General features: G+C 37.2%; 1 protein-coding gene across 1 annotated transcript; it reads right to left on the reverse strand.

Annotated features, from left to right (window-relative positions):
- Nucleotides 1–1,689: 1,689 nt before the first annotated feature.
- Nucleotides 1,690–3,111, reverse strand: LOC110719898. The gene is made up of 2 exons (XM_021898875.1): nucleotides 2,419–3,111; nucleotides 1,690–2,346 (listed from the first exon to the last, which is right to left on the reverse strand). The coding sequence occupies exons 1-2, from the start codon at nucleotides 3,109–3,111 to the stop codon at nucleotides 1,690–1,692; spliced, it is 1,350 nt and encodes a 449-aa protein (XP_021754567.1).
- Between the last annotated feature and the right edge of the window lie 21,077 nt (nucleotides 3,112–24,188).

A 24,188-nucleotide genomic window follows, 5' to 3' on the forward strand; every position in this document is an offset into this window, starting at 1 on the left:
TGTAATAGGTATCCCTGATCCCCAGCCAAGCTGCAATCTTATCAATACACCTCCTGCTATAAGGACAGTCAAAGAACAAATGGCTTCTATTCTCAGTAGCACTTCCACACAGCAAGCACCTGTTGTCAACACAAATGCCAAACCTCTCAAGTTTATCTCTTGTTTTGAGCCTATTATGGACTGCAAGCCAAGAGATGAAAGCATGCTTGGGAGAATTGAACTTATTCCAAATCCAGGTATTCCAATCAACTCTGGGGCTAGAACCTTGCAACCAGTCATAAACTTCAGAAATGCTATAGGGATTCTGTAACCAAACCTTCTCCACAAAACCAAAATGCAGCTCATCCTTAATCTTGCAAAGTTTTTTCCAAGCCCATCCTGCAGTAGCTTTAGGCTTATAAGTCCACCAATTCTGGTCCTTCAAATACACTGAGTGAACCCACCTAACCCACAAGGAATCTTCCTTTTTTGCAATCTTCCAGACATACTTCCCCAGAGCTACCTTGTTCCAAAGACTACAGTTTCTGATACCAAGACCACCCACCTCTTTGGGTTTGCAAACCCAGTTCCAAGAAATAGGAGGGCTTCTAGACAGATTAGCATTGCCACCCCATAAGAAAGCCCTACAAAGTTGAGTGATTCTAGCCATCACAGAAGCAGGCAACAACAGACATTGGGCCTAATAAACATGCATACTCGAGAGCACAACATTGATCAGCACAACTCTTGCAGCATAGGATAAATTCATGGTTGACCAACATGTGATCTTTGCAAGCATCTTATTAATCAAACCGTCATAATCAGCATATTTCAAGTATTTGGAATTCAAAGGAATACCTAAATACTTGAAAGGGAAAGCATCTTCACTAAAACCAGTATGACTCAAAACCTGATCCTTGAAGCTAGCAGGAGTATTACCAAAATACACTGCAGTCTTGGCCTGATTTGCTTGAAGACTAGAATAGTTACCAAAAGTCCTCAAAGCCTTGTGCAGCAAAGAAACAGAATTAACATCACCATAGGAGAACAACATTAAGTCATCTGCAAAGATTAGATGGTTAAGACCAACTCCCTTGCATTTAGAGTGAAATCTGAAGTTCCTAAGTTTCCCAATTTTCCTCATTAGCCTAGAAAAATATTCCATGGCCAGCACAAAAATCAAAGGGGACATAGGGTCCCCTTGCCTAATGCCTCTAGCACCTTTGAAGAAGCCATACATCCCACCATTAATCATCAAAGAATAGGAAGGAGAGCAGATACAGGCCATAATCCAATCACAGAATTGCAGGGGAAAACCAAGAGCCTGCAGCATGTCTTTGATAAACTCCCAATTTACAGAGTCATAAGCCTTCTGGAAATCTACCTTCACTGTGCATCTAGGAGGCTTGCTTTTGTTATTGTAGTCCTTAAGAATATCCTGGCATAACAGGATGTTGTCCAATATGGACCTTCCAGCCACAAAGGCTCCCTGAACCTCAGAAGCAAGATTAGGCAAGACCTTCTTAATCCTACTACAAATCATCTTAAAGATGATTTTATAAATCACATTGCAGTAAGAAATTGGTCTGAACTGCCCTACCTTAGAAGCATTCTCCATATTAGGAATCAGAGTAATAGCAGTGGTGTTAACCTGCTTCAAAAGCTTCCCATGCTTGAAAAAGTCAAGCACAACCTTGCAGACATCATTTCTCACAATATCCCAGGTTTTCTTAAAGAAATGACTTGAAAGCCATCTGGACTAGGGGCCTTGTTATCATCAATGTCCCACAAAGCTTTCTTCACATCTGCCTCTAAAAAAGGTCTACACAGCCCCCTACTTTTATCAACAGAGATCACAAGCCCCTCATCAATAACAGATTGATGAATGGAACTCTGAACAGGAATAGCAGTGTCAAGCAAACCTTTATAAAACTCCAAAAAAGACTCAGCAATCTCTTCATGACCAAGAACCACCATTCCATTTTCATTTTGGATATTGCATATCCTATTCTGCAATCTTCTTCTCTTTATACTAGCATGAAAATGAGCTGAGTTGATATCACCATAATTGAGCCAATGGAGCTTAGATTTCTGTTTGAGGAAACTGATTTTCCTCTTATAGGCTTCACCATACTGTTTCCTAGCTTCAATTTCCATAGCAATCAACTGAGCATTTCCAGGATCTCTATTAAGCCGTTCTTGCTTGTCTTTAAGCTCAGCAGCCAATTTCTCTTCAATAGCTAAAATGTTAGAAACATGGCACTTATTGAAATCCTTCAAAGCAGCTTTGCAAGCTTTAAGTTTCTGAACCAGGCAAAACATAGCAGTGCCAGAAACTTGGCAATCCCAAGCCCTGGCCACCACATCCTGGAACCCAGGCAAGTCAGTCTAGAAATTAAAAAACTTAAAAGGCTTTTTGAATCCTTTATCAGAGTCCACCACACAAGGACAATGGTCCATAAGACCTTCAGGCAAGAAGACAGCATTAATAGGCTTAACAGTCTGCATCCAACAGTCATTTACTAACACCCTATCAATCTTAGAAAACACCCTACTCTCCCCATCTTTCTTGTTGTTCCATGTATAGAACAGGCCACTAGTCTTGAAATCTGTTAAACCACAATTCCTTAAGCAAAGCCTAAAAGCATCAACCTTAGTCAAAGTCACAGGAGATCCAACCCTATCACCAATGTTTAAGGCATTATTAAAATCCCCAAACACCATCCAAGGACCCACAATATAACTACTTATTTCACCCAAATGCTGCCAGAGTTCCTCTCTTCTAGCAGGTTCATTAAAACCATACACCACAGTCAAACTGAAATTCAAACCAGAAGCTCTATGGAATACCTGAGCATGAATACACTGACTATCAATCCTGACAATGGTAACCTGGAACACACCAGGTCTCCAGATGACCCAAATTCTACCTCCTACACACTTAGAGTAATTAGCACAAACAGACCATTCACCACCAAAGTTGGAGAAGACCTTACCAAAGTTCTTGGCCTTCACCTTGGTTTCTAGGAGTCCAAACAGCCCAATATCCTGCTGCTTGATAAAATTCAGGACATCACATAGCCTATCTGAGTTGCTAAGACCCCTAGTATTCCAAAAACCCCACCTGTCCATGAGGAGGTGAGGGGTATGCAACCCCCCCCCCCTTACTGCCATACACCACCCTATCAGTAAAAGCTAAGTAACTTCTTCCCATAACCAGACAGTCACTGCCCTGCTCTAACCTCTCATTCTCAGTTTCACTACCCACTAACCCAGCAAATCTGCCCCCTATTGTACTTAATACACTCTCAGGTCTCAGAACAGAATGTTGCATAGGTTTCTAAATTGGCTTCTGCACCTGTTGCTTCATGACAGGCCTCTAAGTTGGTTTCTGAACAGGCTTCCAAACTTTTCAACCTGGCCTTCTCACATTTTGGCCTGGCCTCTTCACATGTTGTACATTACCCTTCTCCTTTCTTAACCCAGTGCATTGAGAGCTATCATGCCCCAATCCCTTACAACTGTTGCACATAATAGGTTTCCACTCAAACTCCACCTCCTGTGTCACAATCTGACCCAATTCATCTACAAAATCAATTTTATCAACTACACCATTCATCTGCACTTTCACGAGTAACCTAGAAAAGGCCACCATGTCCCTATTAGTAGTAGCTCTATCCATTTTAATTGGCTTCCCAATTAAACCCCCAATCTTCATCAGGGTTTGATGTCCCCAGAACTTAAGATCAAGCCCATGGAGACGAACCCAAATAGGAATAGAGTCCGCTGCAATATCCTTTGGATTTAAACCAACCTTCCATTGCTTCACTACCACCGGTTTCTTATCAAAGAAAATAGGAACAGTTGCCAGGGCCTTTTCTCTACCGATAACATCCTTGAATCTCACTAGAAAAACCCCATTACTGCTCATAGACACCTTGTCAATACCAAATCTTCCCTACATATGCCTAATAAACCCATTAAACACATACATAGATGGTTTAGCACACAAAATATAACAAACAACAACTGAACTTCAATAATCAACTTCCACAGCCACATCCTCCATTGTTAATTTGAGCAAGCTCGAGGACTCATCCAAATTAACAGGGTTAGGGGAAGGGTTGTTCACAAAACAATTACCCTCATCCGTCACATTCTTGAATTTATCATGCCAAGCTGAGCTAAGATTCGAACCCAGATTACACCCCGATCTTGAAGACCCAAAAACAGGGCAATCAAGATTGGGGGTTTTAGACGAACTCACATCATCAAGATTACCACAAATCATCATCAATGGAGTAGAATTAACTACATTATCATTCAAGAAATCATCACAACAATCTATATTATCCCCCTCCATTGGATTTTGACCAAACCCATTACCCCCTGTTTTTCCAGAAAATGGGGAAGCCGAGTTTCGATGAATTACCTCAAGCCATTGGTTTAGCTGATGTCTATGGATTACTAGATCATCATTATTGACATCCTTAACAGGAATTCCCTCCATAACAACATCATTTAGCCAGCTAACAACAGAGTCATCATCCTACTTTCCATCATCAGCCCGCTTCTGAATAACCTCCTTCTTCTTTTGCTTGGCCTTCTTCTTAGATTTAGAGGAAGAATTCTTCTTCCCCTTGCCCTTTTTCGCTTTAGCCATGGCAGAAAACCGCAAGAGAAACACGCAAAAATGGCGGGTTCTAGCTTTCTAGAGAGAGAAAGCTAGAGAGAGAAAACCCACAACTCTTTAATTTGTTTTCTGTCAAGTCCTTTTTCTCTTCTTCTATTTGTCTTCTTTACTTTGTCTCTGAGTTTTTCTTTTATTAGCCTGAGTTATGGAGAACAATAACCCAACAAATGATAACAATAACCCAAACGAAAACCAACCAGATGAAAATCAGCAACATGCAAACTAACCACATGAAAATCAACCACATGCAAATCACCCACATAACCTTCCAAGATTCCATAGAATGGGAATTCTTGTTACCCTACCACCTAACTTTAATGCCTTGAATAATATCAATTTCAATAGGTGTGCTATTGGAATTTTTGTTGGTCCAAATCCACCCCCAGTGACCTTTGTGCAACACATAATCAACCAGAGATGGGCGTTCAGAGGGCATGTAAGAGTTCACCAAATCGGGTGTATCATCTCTTTGAATGTCTTCATTCAAGTGACCTTGAGGGCATGGTGAGACAAATATACTACTGTCTTTGAAGGGCAGATTATAAATCTGAGGCAATATAATGCTAATCTTATTCCGCGGCAGATTAGCTTCACCAACTCTAGACTATGGGTGCTAGTTTACGGCTTGCCTCTCCAATTCCTCACAAAGGCATGGGAAAGGAGAATCTTCTGTCATCTGGGTTACCTATATGAGCTGGAACCTATCACTAGTGGTAGACATCCTAACAAATCTGAGTTAAGGGCTAATATGATGGTTGATATCACCTAACCTTTAACTCCAGACTGTTATATCCCGATTAAAGGGTATAGAGTAATTTAAGTGTATTTTAGATATGAGGGAGTGTTCCGATTCTTTAAGAGGTATGGGAGGGTGGGGCCACAACACGAGAAATTGCAATTTGAGAGTCGATGCAATAGCAGAGCGTTTGACAAGGAGGCTAGAAGTAGTTGAGAGAGATGGTCTAAGAGTTTTTCATGGGCGTTTAGACTATCCTTACTACTACATAAACTACACATATGGGATACCTAATATCATTAGATATCGAAATTGGGTTGTTAATTTGTCCAGGGCGGAAGAGCCAAGGGACATCCCAATGGCTGAGAAAATGCATGCAGAAGAAAATTTAGATTCAGATTTCAATTCCAATGAGAGCAACGACATGATTTATTTCTCAAGCTCAGAGAGTTCGAGCAGATCGGAGATGATGCGGGAGCGTCCTTGAAACCTACGGATTATATGGCCATATGACTCGTTTAGTGTCATTTACAGCTCCAATAAATGTGGCTTAGGTGAATAAAAGTGATCCTTTGTCTTAATTTTACAATTGATGGTTGAAGATGAAGTATGGGAACAAGGATGAGACAGAAAAACTTTACTTGATAAAAAATGCAATACTCAAATTTAATCAGTCATATCTTCTTTGTTACAAGAAATTTTGAGGTGATTCAAATTGGAGATGAAAGTAGAGTACAAGAGCTTTCCAATAACAGGTCACATGTCCAATTTAAGTGAGAAATGAAGAAGTTATGAGCGTTTGAATTTGATCTGCCCAAGCAGTCGCAAGGAGCGCCCGATCCACCTCTAAGGAGCGCCCACTCTTACCTAGTGGAGCTCCTACTCCTATGGAAATCAATTTAAGTTGCAAAAGTGAGGAGCGCCCACTCCTACCCTTTAGAGCGGCCGCTCCAGAGGCCTTGTTTCGAGCGAACAACCTTGTTTCTTTTATGTTTATTTTTGCTATCTTTTAGTCTTGGCCTTTCATTTGTAATCCAAGGGGTGTAATTTAAGAACTCTAGGGTATGTTTGTAAAGCCTTTAAATAAGGCTAAGCTTGGTTTTAGGAACAATCTTTGCTTAATTTTGAATCCAATGAGATTTTCTCTCTCTACCCATAATCTTGGTGATTATTTGCTTTATTTGTAATTTGCTACTTTGTAATATTTGTGGTTACATCTTAATCCTAGCTTTACTTGGTATTGACTTTGATTAAGAAACCTTATTTCATAGATCTTGGTGATTTTTGAGATAGGTTTATCTTACTTGTTGCTTTGAAATAATTGTTAGTTGATTTTCCCCGTCTTTTCTTGGTTTTGTTGGTTGTTTCATATCAGGAGGTGGAAAATGCATAGACGGGGGATTTTAGACCTCGGAATCAGGAGGTTAGGCTCTCACCTAGGCGCCGGCTAGGTCTCGCATGAGATCCTTATGCTGAATTCACGATACCAAATCTCAGATCAACAATCCTCTTCCATCTCTAAATTTGGATTTTGCTAATGACTCTGGTTTTGTGGGTAATACTTCCTAAGATCCCTTTCACCATACGGATTGTTTATAAGAAATTCGGGTAGTGTCAATTCCTCGCCTTTTAGGGCAAGTCGCATACCCAATAAATGCGATGTCTTCCCCTTTGCGAGATTTGCTCCCAAATCCAACTTTACCAAACTTTCCCACTTCCATCTTTGAGGTTAGCGAATCTTCAAGAGCAGCCCAGAACAGATGGCCAGAAGCGAGTGAGGCCCAACTTAGAACTCAGTTCTAGGCCCAAGGTATTCAAGAGTGGGCCACAGTGTAAAATCGCCAACAAGCCTAAACTACAGGTCTGCTTCAAGATATTACTAACCAGGATCCAATCCTAGTGATACATGGTTACGAGATCGAGCCCTGCTTCCCCTGTACAACAACAAGCTCAGAATTTGGGGGTAATTGATGAATCTTTTGATGGATTTTCAAATACTAACTAGTAAGTAGCCCGGCGTTGTCCCGAGTTGCTACTTTTATTTGTAATCATACAATTCGGGTATTTTTTTAAGGATTTTGAAATCTGAAATCGACATTATTGAATGTGTTTTTTTTAACAATTAAATCATGCGCTTTACACTTATGTACATTTCTTTTTCATATTTATAACATGCTTGATAATGGGCTAAGATGGTTAAATAGCTAACTTTGTTATAAGTGGTTGGGTGTTCGAATCCCCATAACCTTATATTTTTATATGAAGTAATGTGGGTTGCTTGAGTGATGTGGCGTAATGATTAAGGTTAATTTAGTGATGATGTGGCATAAAGAGATGATAGGTAGGTGATGTGGCGTCATGAAGTGTTTGTAAAGTGACGTGGTGTAATTTAAAAGGATCTACGTGGCTCATGGACGTTTTTATAAATGCCTTTTAATATTTTAGTATAGATCATTTAAATTTTGTTGAAGCAGGAAGAAGTCTAGCGGTTTCTTTAATTTAAGAGCAGCAAGAACACCGAGAGTTTACCTGACTGTTGCGAGATCTCTGTTCTTTCCTGACTTTCCCAATTCCTTTGGGGGAGAGTTTTCTAATTTGCCAATGACTGAATTCCAAATTCACTAGTAACTCCGATTGGCTTTTTTAATGTTGATGCTTTGTTTGACTCTGATGAAAATGTAGGTTTGAAGAAAAGAGTTAGAGGGGTTGAGCTTTCACCTCTGCGATCGTGTGACGACAATATGATTTGTGCCAGTTCGTATGACTGGGGATGGGGTGAGAAAAAGAGGTTGTAGACGTTGAATAGATAGGCAGAAAAAGGGGGCTTCAATATTTGGCAGAGAGATAAATCTAGGAACTTTGATTTTAAATCAAAGGCACTGACGGACATAGATGTGTCAAGGGAGTGGGGAGTTAAAGTCAGATCTCCTCAATTAAAAGATGGTGGGAGGAAAAGATCGCAGTCAGCATCTTCTTCTTTAGAAGGGGCAGCAAAGAAGTAATGTAGTGAGGAAGTTACTTCTCGATTCTTGGAAACAGTTGATGACATGGACTTAGAAAATCAACAAGTGATCTTTAGTTAGATGATGGAGCAATTTGGTGAGGACGTCGATTAAAAAGCGCCTACTTAAGCGTGTGGTGAACATGCTTGGCAACCATAGGAAGTGGGATTTGATATATAACGATAAAGGGATAATAAAAGTAGGGAGCCGCCAATAAGTTTTTAAAGAAACTTGTAAACCATTCACGGATCAATTAAGCCAACCACGATAAGGGACAATGAAAGGCAACAACGATTAACCCGTGAAGGGTGCACCCCATTCATAATCCATGAGATTACTAACTCCATATGGTTCAGAATCATGAAAGGAGGATCGGGGATGATGGTATGAAGTGAGTCATGGAAGCCACTTCGCCCGTATTCGCTTTACTCGATTCTTATTGCGAAAAGCATTTCCTACGATCTCAAAGGCATACAAAAAAAGATTCAATTTGCTCCAAACTAAATTAGGCTAAATTGGTTGAATGTTAATGCACACATAATTCTAAATATTAGTGACCACTTGATTAAACAATAAGATTAAAAAGGAACCTAAACCGGTCGTCCAAATTATCTTATTAGTCATGATTTTCAATTATATATTTCCTTGTAAAATGCAATATGGTGATCAATAATATATAAAATAAGCAATAATATTGAAAGCAATCTAACCATAATATCGTCAGTCAAATCATCAAAAATATAATAATAAACCTAAACATGATAGTAGCAATGTAAATAAGAGTAATTAATTGAATGAATTACTCATGTTTCGTGTTTTTTTAAATTGCTACATTGTGAATAAAGTGTTAGTAACTTCAAAGAATAATAAATCAAATTAAAATTAAATTAAATTAAAGTAGAGTTGATTTGGTCCAAACTCTGAAACAGGGCTACCTTTCATGCCTTGGTTTAAGTATGGAACTTCAGGTATCATACGAACTCCTTGGAGTGCTTAGGGAATGTATGGTGAAAGTATAATAATTGTTTAATATGAGGGAAGGAAGAGATAATTGATGTTGCTGCCCCAAAACTCGTAAATGAGCTTCGTATTTATAGAAGAAAAGTGAGGAATGAAGTCCAGAACCCTAGAAATGAGGCACCGCTCAGGAGAAAAGGTACTGTATTTCCAACGATCTCAAAGGCATACGAACAAAAATTCAATTTGTTCCAAACTAAATCAGGCTAAATTGGTTTGATATTAATGCACTTAAAATTTTAAATGTTTGTGACCACTTAAGTTTAACAACAAGGCTAATAGGAATATAAACCGGCTATCCAAATTATCTTATTAGGCGTGATTTTCAATTACATATTCTCAATTAAACATGCAATATAGGTGATCAAAACAATAATAGAATAAATATATTAAATAAGCATGCATAAAAATATTGGAAGCAACTCAATAATAATTAGAGAATGAATTAAACGCATCCTAAATATGATACTAAATAATTATTAATAAAATTCTTGGCGTGATACGTACTAACAAGATTAATATAACGCCTAAACATGATACTAATAATTAAAAATCAATCCATAAACACGATGCTAGTAACTTTACGTCTAAGCCTTTTGGATAATATGGGATTGAAAAATTAGTTGTCAGGATGTCAAATTCCCCTCCTGAAAAAAAATTAGAATTTGGCTTAAAATCGAGTGAAGATAGAATTTTAAGAAAATATAGAATTTAGAAAACGCGTCGGGCAGGTCAGCAATCTTACGGTTTTTGTTTTTATCATAACTTTTGATCTAGAACTTGGAATAAGATAAATAATATATATCTGGAAAGCTCTAGAAGTCTAATTTCCAACCAAATTAGAATCAGATTGATAAATTTTGCATAATTTAAGATATGACCGAAATACTGGGACGGTGTCAGTTTTGGATAGAGTTTGGTATTTTGTTCATATCTTTTTCGTTGTAGCTCAGAATTGGGATTATGATATATCATTGGAAAGATTATTTCAAGTGATATCCAAATAATTAAGATTTTGATAGAAATTATGAGGCAAGAAAATTATACTTGCTCGGTTTTGGGCTGCAATCATGAAAAGAGGAAATTGGGTGAAAGTTTATGGATTTTGGGCTAAAAAAATGGTTTGGATAATTGAAATGGCTAAAATGGATTAGAAAATAATAGTGGGCTAGAAAAAAAGGTCTATTTTAGTAATTCTTAGATCCATCACACAAACTAGAACAAATTAGGCAACCATTGTTTTGTCATCGGGCTTTGGTCGGGGAGACATTTTTAGGTGTCTACAAGGCTGCACCGCGACAGCCCTCAAAGGGGATATGAGAATCATCACTTGGAATTCTTGGGGCCTAAATGACCCACTAGCCCCCATCCATACTTAGTGTGGTTATTGACTTTGAAATTTCCTACTTTTATGTTTTTATCGGAAACTAAAATGCCTTTTGACAATTTTAGTAGCTTAGTTGATAAGTTCAACCCAAGTTTTTCTTATGGTATGGACTTGGAGGGTTCTAAAGGCGGTCTTTCTTTGTTTAGTTGGTATTTAGGTGTAGTTTGTTGTATTGCTTCTTCACCAAATTTTATCTTTTGTAAGTTGGATGATCCTAATGGAAGTAGTAGACATATTTTGTTTTTGTACAGTGCGTCCAAAGTTGAAGATAAGCCCTTAGTTTGGGAGGAGATTTTTAATTTAACGCATAATATTCCTAATTTCCTTTTTATGGGGGACATAAACCAAGTAGAGTTCCTATGTGATAAACTTGGGGGTTCTTTACAATATAAAAGGCTTAGATGGCTTCTTGGATTGGAGGTTATTTAGCAATAATCTTGTGGAAGTTCCTTTTTCGGGGCCGCGTTTAACCTGGACAAATAAAATATTGGGAAATGATCTTATTATGGAATGTCTTGACCATTCTTACTCTACAAATCAATGGTTTACGGAGATCTCATACGGAAGGGTGTTCAATGAGTTGATCACTGTTTCGGACCACGCCGCAATTGTGTATGACACTGGTGTGGCAACAGCAAGGTCTAATAGACCTTACCAATTGGATAGGTGGTGCTTGAGGTTCTCGGAAGTTAAAAACTTGATTGGAGATTCTTGGAGTGTAGTTTGCAATGACTCGGATATGTTTAAATTGGCTAATCGCAACAGTTGGCTACCAAAAAAATTAAAGAATTGGTGTTTAAACAACAAGAAGGTTTGGGGTGTTAATTTGAGGAAGGTGACGAATGAATTGATGGAGCAGGGAGCTAACATTAGCTCAATTAAAGAGGGTGAGATTTTTATTGATTTAATCAATACTAAATTCCTCTTTGCATGGTCGAATTCCAATATTGGCAACAAAGGATGAAAGATAAGTGGATCAAACTAGGAGATGTTCCATCTTCTATGATGTATAATCAGGTGAAACAACGACAAAAACGAAGGGAAATAATCTTTTTGTGGAACTCAGACGACGAATGGGTTACGGGCCAGGCCAACATTGAAGAATTAATTCAATATTCTTTAAAAGAAGTGTATAATCTGGGAGTGATGGGCAGTGAAGGATTGGGGGAGAACATTGATTTAGTTATGAGGAAATTAGGTCTCACGCAGCTGCCGAGCTGGGGGCAAGAGGATTCGGTTAAGCCTTTCTATACATTTGAAATAAGGAAGGCAATGTTCTCCATCCACGGGCTTAAATCGCCAGGGCCAGATGGGTTTATAGCAGAGTTCTTTCATATACACTGGAATATTGTAGGGGACTTAATGGTTAAAGCGGTGCAAAATTTTTCAAGACAAGGTATCTACTTAAAGAATTTAATGCAACGATTCTTGTTATGATCCCTGAAGTGGATGTCTCAAAAACAGCGGCTCAACTATGACCTATTATTCTATGCAATACCATCTACAAATGCATAGCTAAATGTTTGGTGAATAGAAAGAAGGAGTACTTACCGAATCTAGTAACGGTAATTCACAGCGCTTTGTTTCGGGGGGGTACGTAGAAGAAAATATTATTTTGAGTCATGAGCTTTTACATGTGATAAATACTAATATAGGACGGTCTTTGAAATCCGCTCTAAAAGCTTACGACTGGGTTACTTTGCTGTATCTTTTGAAAGTTCTACAAGCTTATGGCTTTCCGGCTAGATGTACTCAGTGGATATCACAGTTTATTTCAACGGTTTCTTTCAAAACTTTGATCAATGGTAAGGTGTCAGAGACGTTTAACCAGACTGTGGGTTACGGTAGAGGGATCCCTTATCCACTTTCCTCTTCCTTTTTTGCATGGATATTTTATCGCGAATGCTGAGCCTTACAGAGGATCTAAAACTTTTAAAAGGGCTGAGAGTGACAAGACGGTCACCTTCGATTAGTCATCTTTTCTTTACAGATGACGCTATAATTTTCTTCGAAGCTACAGAGAGGTCTTTTGCAAATATAGTGGAGGTGTTCGAGAGGTTTGGTAATATCTTTGGCCAACAGTTGAATCTAGCAAAGTCCTTTGTTAAGTTCAGCTCGAACACCATAGTGGAGGATGTGGAATTGTTTATAGGCATATTGAATATCAATAATGTTACTTGCATGGATAAACACTTGGGAGCTCCTATTGATATGAGTGGCGAGAAGAAAGCTTCCTTCCAATACTTGGTAGATAGGGTGTCAAAAAAGATCATAAATTGGGGTACGCTAAGGCTCTCACAATCAGCAAAGTTGGTATTAATAAATACTGTTCTTATAGGAATCTCTTCTCATGTCATGAAGTTTTTCAAGTTTCCACTTATGACTACTAATAGGATTGATTCCCTGATAGCCCAATTTTAGTGGGCTTCTAATGGGAAAAATAATGTGCATTGGATTAAAAGGGAAACTTTGCACCTCCCAAAGGGAGTGGGAGGTCTAGGAATTAGGTCAATGGAGGTTTTGTTGTTTAAACAAGTTTATGTAATGCATTGCAACCTGCAACTTCTATTGGCGAGAGCTTTTGAACCGGATCATACTTGTACTATATGTACGGGGGGGGGGGGTATTTTAAGGCTTAGGAGGAATGCCTCTTGAGAAGGCGGGGTTTTCATCAGGTAGCTAACAAATTTATTGCAGATTTTTGGTTGGAATACTGGTGATGGGGAGCAACTTAGATTGGAAAATAGCGGGTGGGTGGAGGGAAGTATTCCTATTTTGAAGTCGGATCATTTGCTTAAAGGGGTAGGGGAGTGGAAAGTTAAACATTTGGTGATGAATCACCCGATGAGATGGAATGCTGCACTAACTAGGGAGCGTTTTTAGTGGGAGTCGGCTAGTAAGATTCTAGGGATAGAGCTTCCTCACAAGATATTAGGGAGGATTTTTTATGCTAGCATAATCACAGGTCGGGAGTTTACACGGTCAAGACAGGGTATGTGTAACACCCTATAAATTTCCTTCCTTTAAAATACCCATTTTCCCCTTTTTATAATACAAAATAGAAAATAACTAAGACATTATTGATAAGACATTTATCAAAGACACACAGCGGAAGTCTCTCTTCAAAACCATTCAAACTCTAATAAAAACCAATAGTCAAACCAAACAAAAATAAAGTCAAACCAAAATCCAACAAAGTCAAACTTATAGCTTGGAACCATTATAAGCCCTTTCAAACCCCAAACCTATATTTAAAGCAATAAGTTTGTTCCCACAAGCAAATAAATAATATAAAAACCAATTAAAACCAATCATATTCTATAGAAACTAGAAAAAGATCCGATTTTCGCTCAAACCCCAACATGAATATGCTGAATCACCTAAAAAGTTTCTTTTATAATTGTTCCTACTACTCACAGTAAGAAATTCGTCGTCGTAGGGCCAAGATAAAGACAAGGCCAACACACACGCAAAACAAAATACACTAACATGCACACAACCTGTAATACCCTTATTTTTTCTAAATAATTAATTAATTAGTATTTTCTAAAAAGGGTATTTTAGTAATTTATTTTACTATATAAATTTGGAAGCCAAAATGATATTTGAATTTTGGCACCAAAACCATTTTTAAACTTATTATTATTTATAGATTGGATAATATTTATTATCCTTTTATTTTATTTTAAAAACCGGATTATACATACATACATACATACATACATACATACATACATACATATATATATACATATACATATACATACATATATATATATGTATATATATATATGTATATAGGGTCGGGATCCGGTGAGAACCAGCCTTTATGTGAGGACACTCCTAATATTTGGGAGCAAATCTAAGCCTTAGGATCAAACGATATCAACGGCTCTAATAAATCCAAACTTTTGATATCAAACGATAACAAACGATATACTACTGCTACTTCGAAAAACAGAGCAGAGAACTATGAGCTTCAATTTCAGTGAGATTCAAGAATTTCGAACACAATTCCGTTCAATTTTTGTCAGATTTCAGCAGCAACAAGAATCAACAAGCTTCATAGATTATACAGGTAAATAATCAGCAAAAGTAATGTTAGTTTTTTTCCGAATGTAATTTTCTTAATTTTTGTCAGTATTTTCGAATTTCATGGTTTGAATGTTGGATTTTCGTTAAAATTTTACCAATGAGTGATTTTAGCATCAAAAATTACAAAATATTTTTCAATTGCATGTTAATCTTAGTGTTTGAGAATTTCAAATTGTTCGGTTCGAATTATTTTCGTTAATTGCATGTTAATTGCATGATGATTTTCGATTTTTGAGGTTTGTTCTGTTCTCATTGAATTACATGTTTAATTGCATCAATCGCCAGGTTATTGCATTTCATGTTAATTGCATGATAATTTTCGATTGTTAAGTTTTGTTCTGTTCTCATTGAATTGCATGTTTAATTGCATCAATTATTAATTTGATTGAATTTACTTCTTTAAAGTCTTTTGAATTGAATCAATAATTTAGGTTTGATTAATTTGATAGAGATTGAAAATTTGCAATCAAATTTAAAATGAGCAAATGAATTGAAAATGAGCAAACTGAAATATTTGTAATAATATAAAAAAAAATATAATGAGAAAACATAATTAAAATGAGCAAATCCAAAAAAAAAAAAAAATGAGCAAATGAGGAAAATAAGTTGGTGATGGTGGTGGTGGTAGGGTGCAGGGGACAAGGGCAGCGACAGGGGAGTGATAGTGAGATAGGTTGTGGTGGTGATAGTGGTGGTGGTAAGGTGCAGGGGCGGAGGAAGGAGAGAGAGTTTGGTGGTGGTGGTGATTGTACGGTGTAAGGAAGAGGGTGAAAAATGGCATTCAGCTCATTATCATGAGTTGCAGAAGCAGTGAAATTTAAAGAGGTAACTGTAGCTAATGCTATTGCCAATGCTAGGATTAGAAGAGAGAGAGTACCCATATTATTGTGAAGAAAAAAGAGTAGAGAGAAAGAAAGTGGAGGGAAGTGATGGGAAGGCTTATGTAGCTACTTCGTGGAAGGTGAAAGACTGCTAGGAGCCTTGCATTAGTGAAGCGAAGGCAGTTCTTTGGGGGATTCAACTTGCTGCAGATTTCGGCAACTGACAGATCACAGTAGAAAGTGATTTCAGTTAAGGAGCATTTATGATTGATTGCAGATACAACAGTATCAAAAATCAATTTCTCATGCATCTGCTTATATAAAATTGATCATTCAATGTAAATTTGGTTCTATAAATATGCTTTATGCTTGATATTGTTGTGTTGTACTGTGTTATTTTGACAAGTAATATATCATATATTGGCTCAGTTAGCAAATGAGCAAATAGTTAGTTTCTCATTTGTCAAATGACCAAATAATTAGTTGCTCATTTGTCAAATGAGCAAATACTTGCTAATTTCACAAATGAGCATTGAATTATTTGCTCATTTGACAAATGAGCATTCAATTATTTGCTCATTTGACAAAAGATCAAAGAATTGTTTGCTTATTTCACAAATGAGCATTGAGTTCCTTGGTCTGCTTGCCTGTGCACAAGCCCCACCCCCTTCTTCTTGGTCTGTTTCCTGCATACCAACCACACTCCCTTCTTCCACTTCCCTGCACAAACCTATCCCCCCTGCCCCTTCATCTTTCTGCTTGCAGTTCTGATTTTAGAAATTGTACTGTGTGTGTGTGTGTGTGTGTGTGCGAGTGAATGTAAGAGTGTATGTATAAGTGTGTGTGTGTTTGCTTCTGGCCGTGTACATTCTTATTTAAGAATCTGATTCCAGTTCTAATTATTAAGAGTCTGTGGGTAAGTGTTTTTAAGGGGGTTCATATTCACTTGTTACTATTTTGTGGGAATGTTAATGACCTGTTATTTCTATTATGTTTAATGACAGAAATGATGAGGAATAACGAACAACTTGACAGTCATTCTAGTACCATCACAAATGTGCCAACTACTCTTACAATAGTAGTTTCTCCTAAAGTAGCACCTTTGCTCACTCCTGGAGGAACAAAAGAATGGCTTCCAATATGCCCCAATGAGTTGAAACCAGCTATAGGAATGAAGTTTAATAATCTTGAAGAGGGCCTTGAATTTTATAAAAGTTACGCATTGTTGTTGGATTCAACACAAGAAAGTCTACAACTAAAAGACAAAGAAGAAGCAAAGAATTGAAATCACAGTATATCTTATGCAATAAGGAAGGATACAAAGAGAAAATACAAGCTACTGTTGAAAAAGATTTGAATAACAAGGAAGTTGAAAGCAATAAAGAAAAAGCTTCAATCAAAAGGAAGAGACTCGTTACTCGTGTTGGGTGCAAGACACATATTGTCATAAAGCATTGTGATGATAACAAATTCATAGTGTCACAATTTCATGAGGGACATACTCATGCACTTTATACACCTAGATGCAATCTCTTCCAAAAAGAAGGAAGGAAAATGAACATATTACACAAAAAAATAATTGTGAATAATAAGGTAACACTTTCAAAGTCTATTATGTTTCATGAATTCTGTATATGTTCTAATAAAAGTTGTTTGCTCATTTGACAAATCAACATATAATTATTTGCTCATTTGAAAAATGAGCATTGAATTGTTTGTTCATTTAGAAAATGAGCATTAAATTGTTTTCTCATTTGACAAACTATTTTGTTCTTTAAATAGGTGAATATTTGTCCCGTTACAACTTTTCGAATGATGAAGGAAATTGTTGGAGGATATGATAACATTGGTGCATCTAAGCAAGATTTCAAAAATTTTCATAGAGATTTAAAAGCATACATTCAAGGAAGCGATGCTCAAATGTTCGTGGATAATTTTACCAACAAAAAGCTAATGTGGAGTGCTTTTTTCTTTGATTTTGAGATGGTTGAAGATTATTGCCTTTGTAGAGCATTGTGGACAGACCCCCTTTGTAAAAAGAGTTATGCTCTATTTGGTGATATGGTATCCTTTGATACCATATACCAAACCAATAGGTAATACATAATAATCACAATTCATTTCTATGTTATAACTTTGGCTTAACTTAATGACTTTGTTTTAAATTAACTTAGTATAATTGTTTGCTTACTTCAATGTGAAAAGTGAATATCCCCATAAGTCTAATTTTCTTTGATAAGAGTATGTATATGGGCATTGAATTGCATGTTCATTTGACAAATGAGCATTGAATTATTTTCTCATTTGACAAATGAGCAAAGAATTATTTGCTTATTTCACAAATGAGCATTGAGTTATTTGCTCATTTGTCAAATGAGTATTGAGTTATTTGCTCATTTGACAAATGAGCATTCAATTATTTGCTCATTTGACAAAAGAGCAAAGAATTGTTTGTTTATTACACAAATGAGCATTGAGTTATTTGCTCATTTGACAAATGAGCATTGAGTTATTTGCTCATTTGACAAATGAGCATTCAATTATTTGCTCATTTGACAAAAGAGCAAAGAATTGTTTGTTTACTTCACAAATGAGCATTGAATTATTTACTCATTTAAAATTTAATTTGTATGTATAAACAGGTACAACATGGTGTTTACTCCATTTACAGGGGCTGACCATCATAAGAGCTGCATTACTTTTGCTGCTAGTTTCATAGGAAAGGAAGATATTGTGTCATTTGAGTGGTTGTTCAGATCATTTCTCAAGGCAATGGGTGGGAATGAACCTAATTATATGATCACGGATTAGGATCCAACAATGATAATTGCTGTTAAAAGTGTATTTAAGAAGACTTAACATTAGTTCTGTATGTGGCACATTATGAAAAAGTTACCAAATAAGGTGGAGAAATCAATCATGCAAGAAGAAACTGGTTTCCTAAAAAAAATATGTGCTTGCGTTTGGCATCTTGAAATTGAACCCGCTGAGTTTGAAGAAAGGTGGAATAAGGTGATGGTTAAATACCACTTGGAAGATCATGAGTGGTTAGGTTATATGTACAAGATAATGGACAAGTGGATTCCGGCATATTTCAGAGATGTTTTCCTTGGAGGAATAATGCGTGTAACATCAAGATCCGAAAGTGAAAACAACTTTTTTTGCTCCTTTAACAATCCTCATTTGTCACTTGTTGAGTTTTACTTGAGATATGAAGCTGCAATTGATGCCCAAAGACACACTCAAGGTCAGAATGACAATGATTCAAAACACAAATATCCTGAGTGCAAAACACCACTAGGGATAGAAAAGCATGCCTCACATTTATATACTAACTCTGTCTTTTATGAATTTCAATATGAGGTTGAAATTGCTTGTTGATCTTGTGGTGTTGATGAATTGAAGAAAGAAAATGGATTGGAAGTTGCAAAAGTAAGTGAAGGAAATCGGATAAAATATTTGATGTTGTGTTTAATCCAATTAACTATGACACCACATGTTCTTGCAAGCTATTTTATAGACAAAGAATTCCATGTAGACATATGATTTGGGTTTGGAAAGCAAAAAGGTTTGAAACCATTCTTGAGCAGTATATGCTACACAGATGGACTACTATGGCACTGAAGAAACCAATTTTTGACTTGGGTGGAAACCTGTTGGAGCAATGTGCTAATTTAATTGACAAGAAAAAATTGTTAAATGATTTATGGTCAGAGATACACACTTGTGTAAGTTTGGCAGAAGGCAAAGATGAAGATATTCAAGACCTTGTGATAAATCTTCAAGGAATAAGAAAGGATTTGGAGGCTAAGAGGATCGCAAGAAATAATGAAACAACAGCTGGAAGTGCAAACAACAAAGGACAAGACATTGAGTTATTGATTGGAGCTAGTGTGCCAACTGAAATAATTGTCAAACCTCCAAAAATTTCAAAGAATAAAGGGAGTGGAGTTCATGTATCAAATGAAGAGACTTCAAAAAGAAAGGGGCTGAGATTGATGTGCCAAATGTTGAAACAAGAGGTAGAAGTGCAAAAAGGCTGAAAGGAGAAAAAGAAAAGGTTGTAGAACAAAACCAGAAAAAGAAGAGATTATGTAGAGGTTGTGGTGAATTGAGTCATCATGATATTAGAAATTGTCCAGAAAAAGTGTAATGATAACTTTATATAAATATAAGATTTAATATTTTTATATAAATTCCTAACTATAGGCCGTACTTGTTATTTCTTTATTTGTTTTCTGTTCTTGTCATTGTTTACATCTGTTTGTCACTCTGTTAGTATGGTTTGATCTATAAGACTGACAGACTTTGTAGGAGAAAGAAGTTTGGGAAGAATAAGATCAAAAATACAACCAATGGCCAAAAGATGTTGAGGGATTTGTTAATAATAATCATGCCTCAAAATGCAATTGAGGTCAAATTTGAAGTTTAATATTTTTAGCACATCCCCTCATATAGAAATTTTGTGTTTTTAATTTTGTTGAAATGAGCAAATAGTTAATTGCTCATTAGTCAAATGAGCAAACATTTCTTTAATCATAAATTAAATCAACAAGCATTTCTTTGCTCATTTGTGAAATGATATACACTTTCTAAATAATTAGTTACTCGTTTTAATTTTTGGTTTTAATCATTTTGGAAGTTGATTAAAATCATTTTGGAAGTTGATTAAAATTAATTAAGCCGGTTAACTCAAAAATAGTCTTTTTCAGTCAAAATTCTCTATTTTTGAGTCGAAATCGGGGTTTGTAGGCCAAAAATAACATAAATACGATTTTAATCTAATTAAAAACGAGGTCCTAATCTAATTAGGATGCTAAACCAGAAATTTAAATCCATTTAATTCACCTTAATTAATTTTTAGTTTTAAAATTAAATGCAAGAGGCTCTTATACCGTTGTTGTGTTTTGCGGCGTCCGACACCGCGCGGAAACAAAACCCGAAAAACAGAATCGCATGCATAATAATTACAAAATAAACAAAAGCATGAAAATGAGCAAAACACAAACACATAGAGAAAAGAGAGAGAAAGAAACCCACCCTAGACGCATGCTTCGCTCACTCAATGAGATTGAACTTGGAAAGCTTCAAGCTCCGCAAGTGCGAAACCTTTGACGGCTCACACCCTCCCTCACCGAATCAAAACTGACCACTACCCCGTAGCTTAGACAGGGCTAGACCAAAATAACTTAGAGTTTACGAACTAAGGTTTTCTCGCTTTTGGAGATCCCTTAGAGTTCACAAACTCAAGTGCAATTCCCAATACCCAATGATTGGTATTTATAGAGAAATATTCCCTAGATTTCCCATCATCTTTTAATGTGGGATAGTCGGTAAAATGCCAAAAAGAATGAATTAATTTAATTCTAAATTAAATTTAAAACATGAACAATAATCAAATGACAAGTGTCATCGCACAAGAAAGAGAGTAGGTAGGAGGACCACCTTGGCCTTGGAGAACAAGGCAAGGGGCTGCCCCAACATACTCGGTCAACAAGGGCAGTTGCCTAGCATTGGGTAGCAAGGCCAGCCACATTGCCAGCCTTGCGCCACAAGGTTAGGCCTGCTGGCCACTTGCCGCAAGCCCACAGCACCTACCGTAGGCCCACGCACATACCGCAGGCCCAACAGTAGCAGCCAGGCAGCCTTGCTAGGCAGGCCCAGCTAGGGCTGCCTTGGTGCGCAGGCCAGCAGGCCGCCTAAGCCAACCCCCAAGCAAGGTCTGCCTAGCTGGGCCTTGCTATGGTTGCGGTGGCTTGGTGGTTGGTGCTTGCTGCCCCTAGTCATTTGCCTTCGATCCGAGGCATGGCTAGGGCTCGTGATATGCTTGTAATTTTAGCATGATACGTCATTTGATTATTTTCTCGTCGTTGTCGATTCCTAAAATCGACTCGACACTTGATGCTCGGCTTCGACGCTCTAAGCTCGGAATCTAACGTCTTAGTTCGTAAAATCACTATCGACTCATTAATCCTTCGGATTAATTCGTCGCTTCGATTCAGTTACACGATTGGGTGTGACCCGAAGGGTTCAGTCAAGCGCAAGCTGTAGTATTAATTATACATTAATAATACTGATCGGAAGTGGCCTCCAGCTAGGCATTCCGATCACTTGACCTCACTGAATAATTAGCTTTCCTAATTAATTTCGAACCCTTTATTAGAATAATACACTTATTCGAAAGACACCATTCCTTTCACCCAGCCACTCTACTTCTCTCCCTCGCAACCACATTCACTGCGTAACCACCAATCAGCCACCTACCACCATCACTACCAGCCGCGCACCTCCAACGGCACGCGCATCGGCAGCCACGGAATTCCAGCCACCAAGACACTAAACAACGAACCGCGAAACAACCACCACTTTTCCACCACCATTCGACTTCTAATCCATCTGGAATCAACAATTCGGCCACCAATAATTACATTTTTTGTCTCCAAATGCAGCAATTTGGCATTCAACATCTTTAATCTTCGACCAATTAGAAACCCAGATTTTGCTCGGGCAAGTGGTCGATGAGCGCGTCAGAGGAAAGGGTGGAGGCGATGGTTTGAGGAGAGAGAAAGTTGTGAGAATAAGATTCAGATGAGGGGGTTCGGTGGCTCCGGTGAGGGTGGAGGTGGTGCTGGCTATGTCTTGTGGGGGATGTGGGTGGAGGTGATGGCTGGGTTGGTGGTTTTTCTTTTTAGTTTATTTTTTTTTCAAAGCTAACCACAGTGAGATAAATTTCTTAATTAGGGTCATTTTGTATAATAGAATAAAAGAGAGGTCACCATGTGTGCGTAGCAGAAGTTGGGGGTCACCATTGAGAATTTCCCCAATGAATAAATATGGTGCTTGAATCACTCAAAGAAATAGGCAAATTATCATACAAAGCTCCTCCAAGAATTGTAGCATTTCTACATGATATATCCCTTTATAACAAATAATGAATGATAACCATCCTCAAAACCTGTAATAAAAATTGAATAATCCATTCTTATTACTCAAAATTAATTGAATAATCTATACTTCCGATGTAAAACCTTTCTCAAGCTTTCATGAAAGCCCTCGAAAAAAAATTCTCAAATTAGTAAAACAACATTATCAACAACTCCCTATAAATAAAATTCCTCAAGGTCTCAAAATATTTATAGTTTACCTTATTCACACCTCAAAATGAGTATTCACAAAATTAAGAAATACTCAATCATTTACTTTATAACCTAAGATTTCAATTAAATTGGATTTGACATCTCATTTCAAAAATATGTTCTTGATTATTACTTATGTTCCTTTTATCCTCATATTCATTTTCACAAACTTTCGTTTGACATATGTCTCCAACAAAAACTTATGATAAACAAAATTAAGCATTAATTCCTTAGAAATCAAAATATCTCCCAAATTCCCTTAATAATACCAATCCTCTTGATTATACTCAACTTTGCACTTAAGAGTAACTTAGTGCCTCACAGCAAGTGAAAATTAAATACTAACTATTATGTCATCAATTAACCAACATAAAATAATCACAGTGACATGATTAGGTTATCCCAAAATTTCTCTCAAAATTACCCATTAGGAAAAGAACAATGAATCCAAATCAATCTAACATAAGCAACTGAACTTTGATAACCCTGTAGTTGATGAGTGTCATTTATGACACTCATAGGATAATTTTTTTCGTAGTTTTATGCTCCTTTTTATGTCGTGTTTTTAGGTAATAATGCTTGTTTTGCGTGCTTGTGTGTTAGTCTAGAGAAATGCATGTTTTTATCGATTTTATTATCCTTTTTATGCATTTCTTTGCTGTTCTCTCGCTTTCCATTTTGGTTTGTTTTGTAGGTGTGTCGGGATTTCCGAGGTTCAAACGTCGAGGAGGAAGCTTAACACGAGCTTTGGAAGTCAACAAAATCAAGTCTGCAAAGTAATAGAGCACGCAAACCAATTTAAAAGTCACTACAAGGTTGCTTCGGCAAGTTGCTTGGGCAAAGAATGCATGCTTAAGCATTAGAGAAGATGATTTGCTTCTGTGTTGGGCATACAAAGGGTGTTCGGCTGAGTGGCTCGTCATGCCCAAGCAGCCCTCCGCACCAAGCATCTCCCGTGCGCAAGCAGCAGCTCGGGCAAACAGAATATGCTCGGCCAAGCACTACCCAAGCCAAAAGAGGGTATTCTCGGGCATAGGCATTTGCTCAGCTAGCAGATCAGTATACCCGAGCAACCCTGCTTTGCAATTTTGCTTATTTTTCTCTTACAACTATAAATATGTACAGACCTTCTATTTTTGGGGAGACTTCATTTTTAATTTCTTTCTTATAATTAGGCTTAGGTTGAGAGCTTCTCTATCTAGATTAGGCTAGTTTAGGAGTAGTTTAAGAGAGAGAAAGTAAGAGATTTCAATGGTGATTTGAGAGATTGAAGATTCAAGAGTGATAATTATATTAAAGATCTTCCAATTTATTTATGAGAA

The sequence above is a fragment of the Chenopodium quinoa genome, unplaced genomic scaffold, assembly GCF_001683475.1.
Source record: "Chenopodium quinoa cultivar QQ74 unplaced genomic scaffold, ASM168347v1, whole genome shotgun sequence".
In the NCBI taxonomy this organism is placed as follows: Eukaryota; Viridiplantae; Streptophyta; class Magnoliopsida; order Caryophyllales; family Amaranthaceae; genus Chenopodium; species Chenopodium quinoa.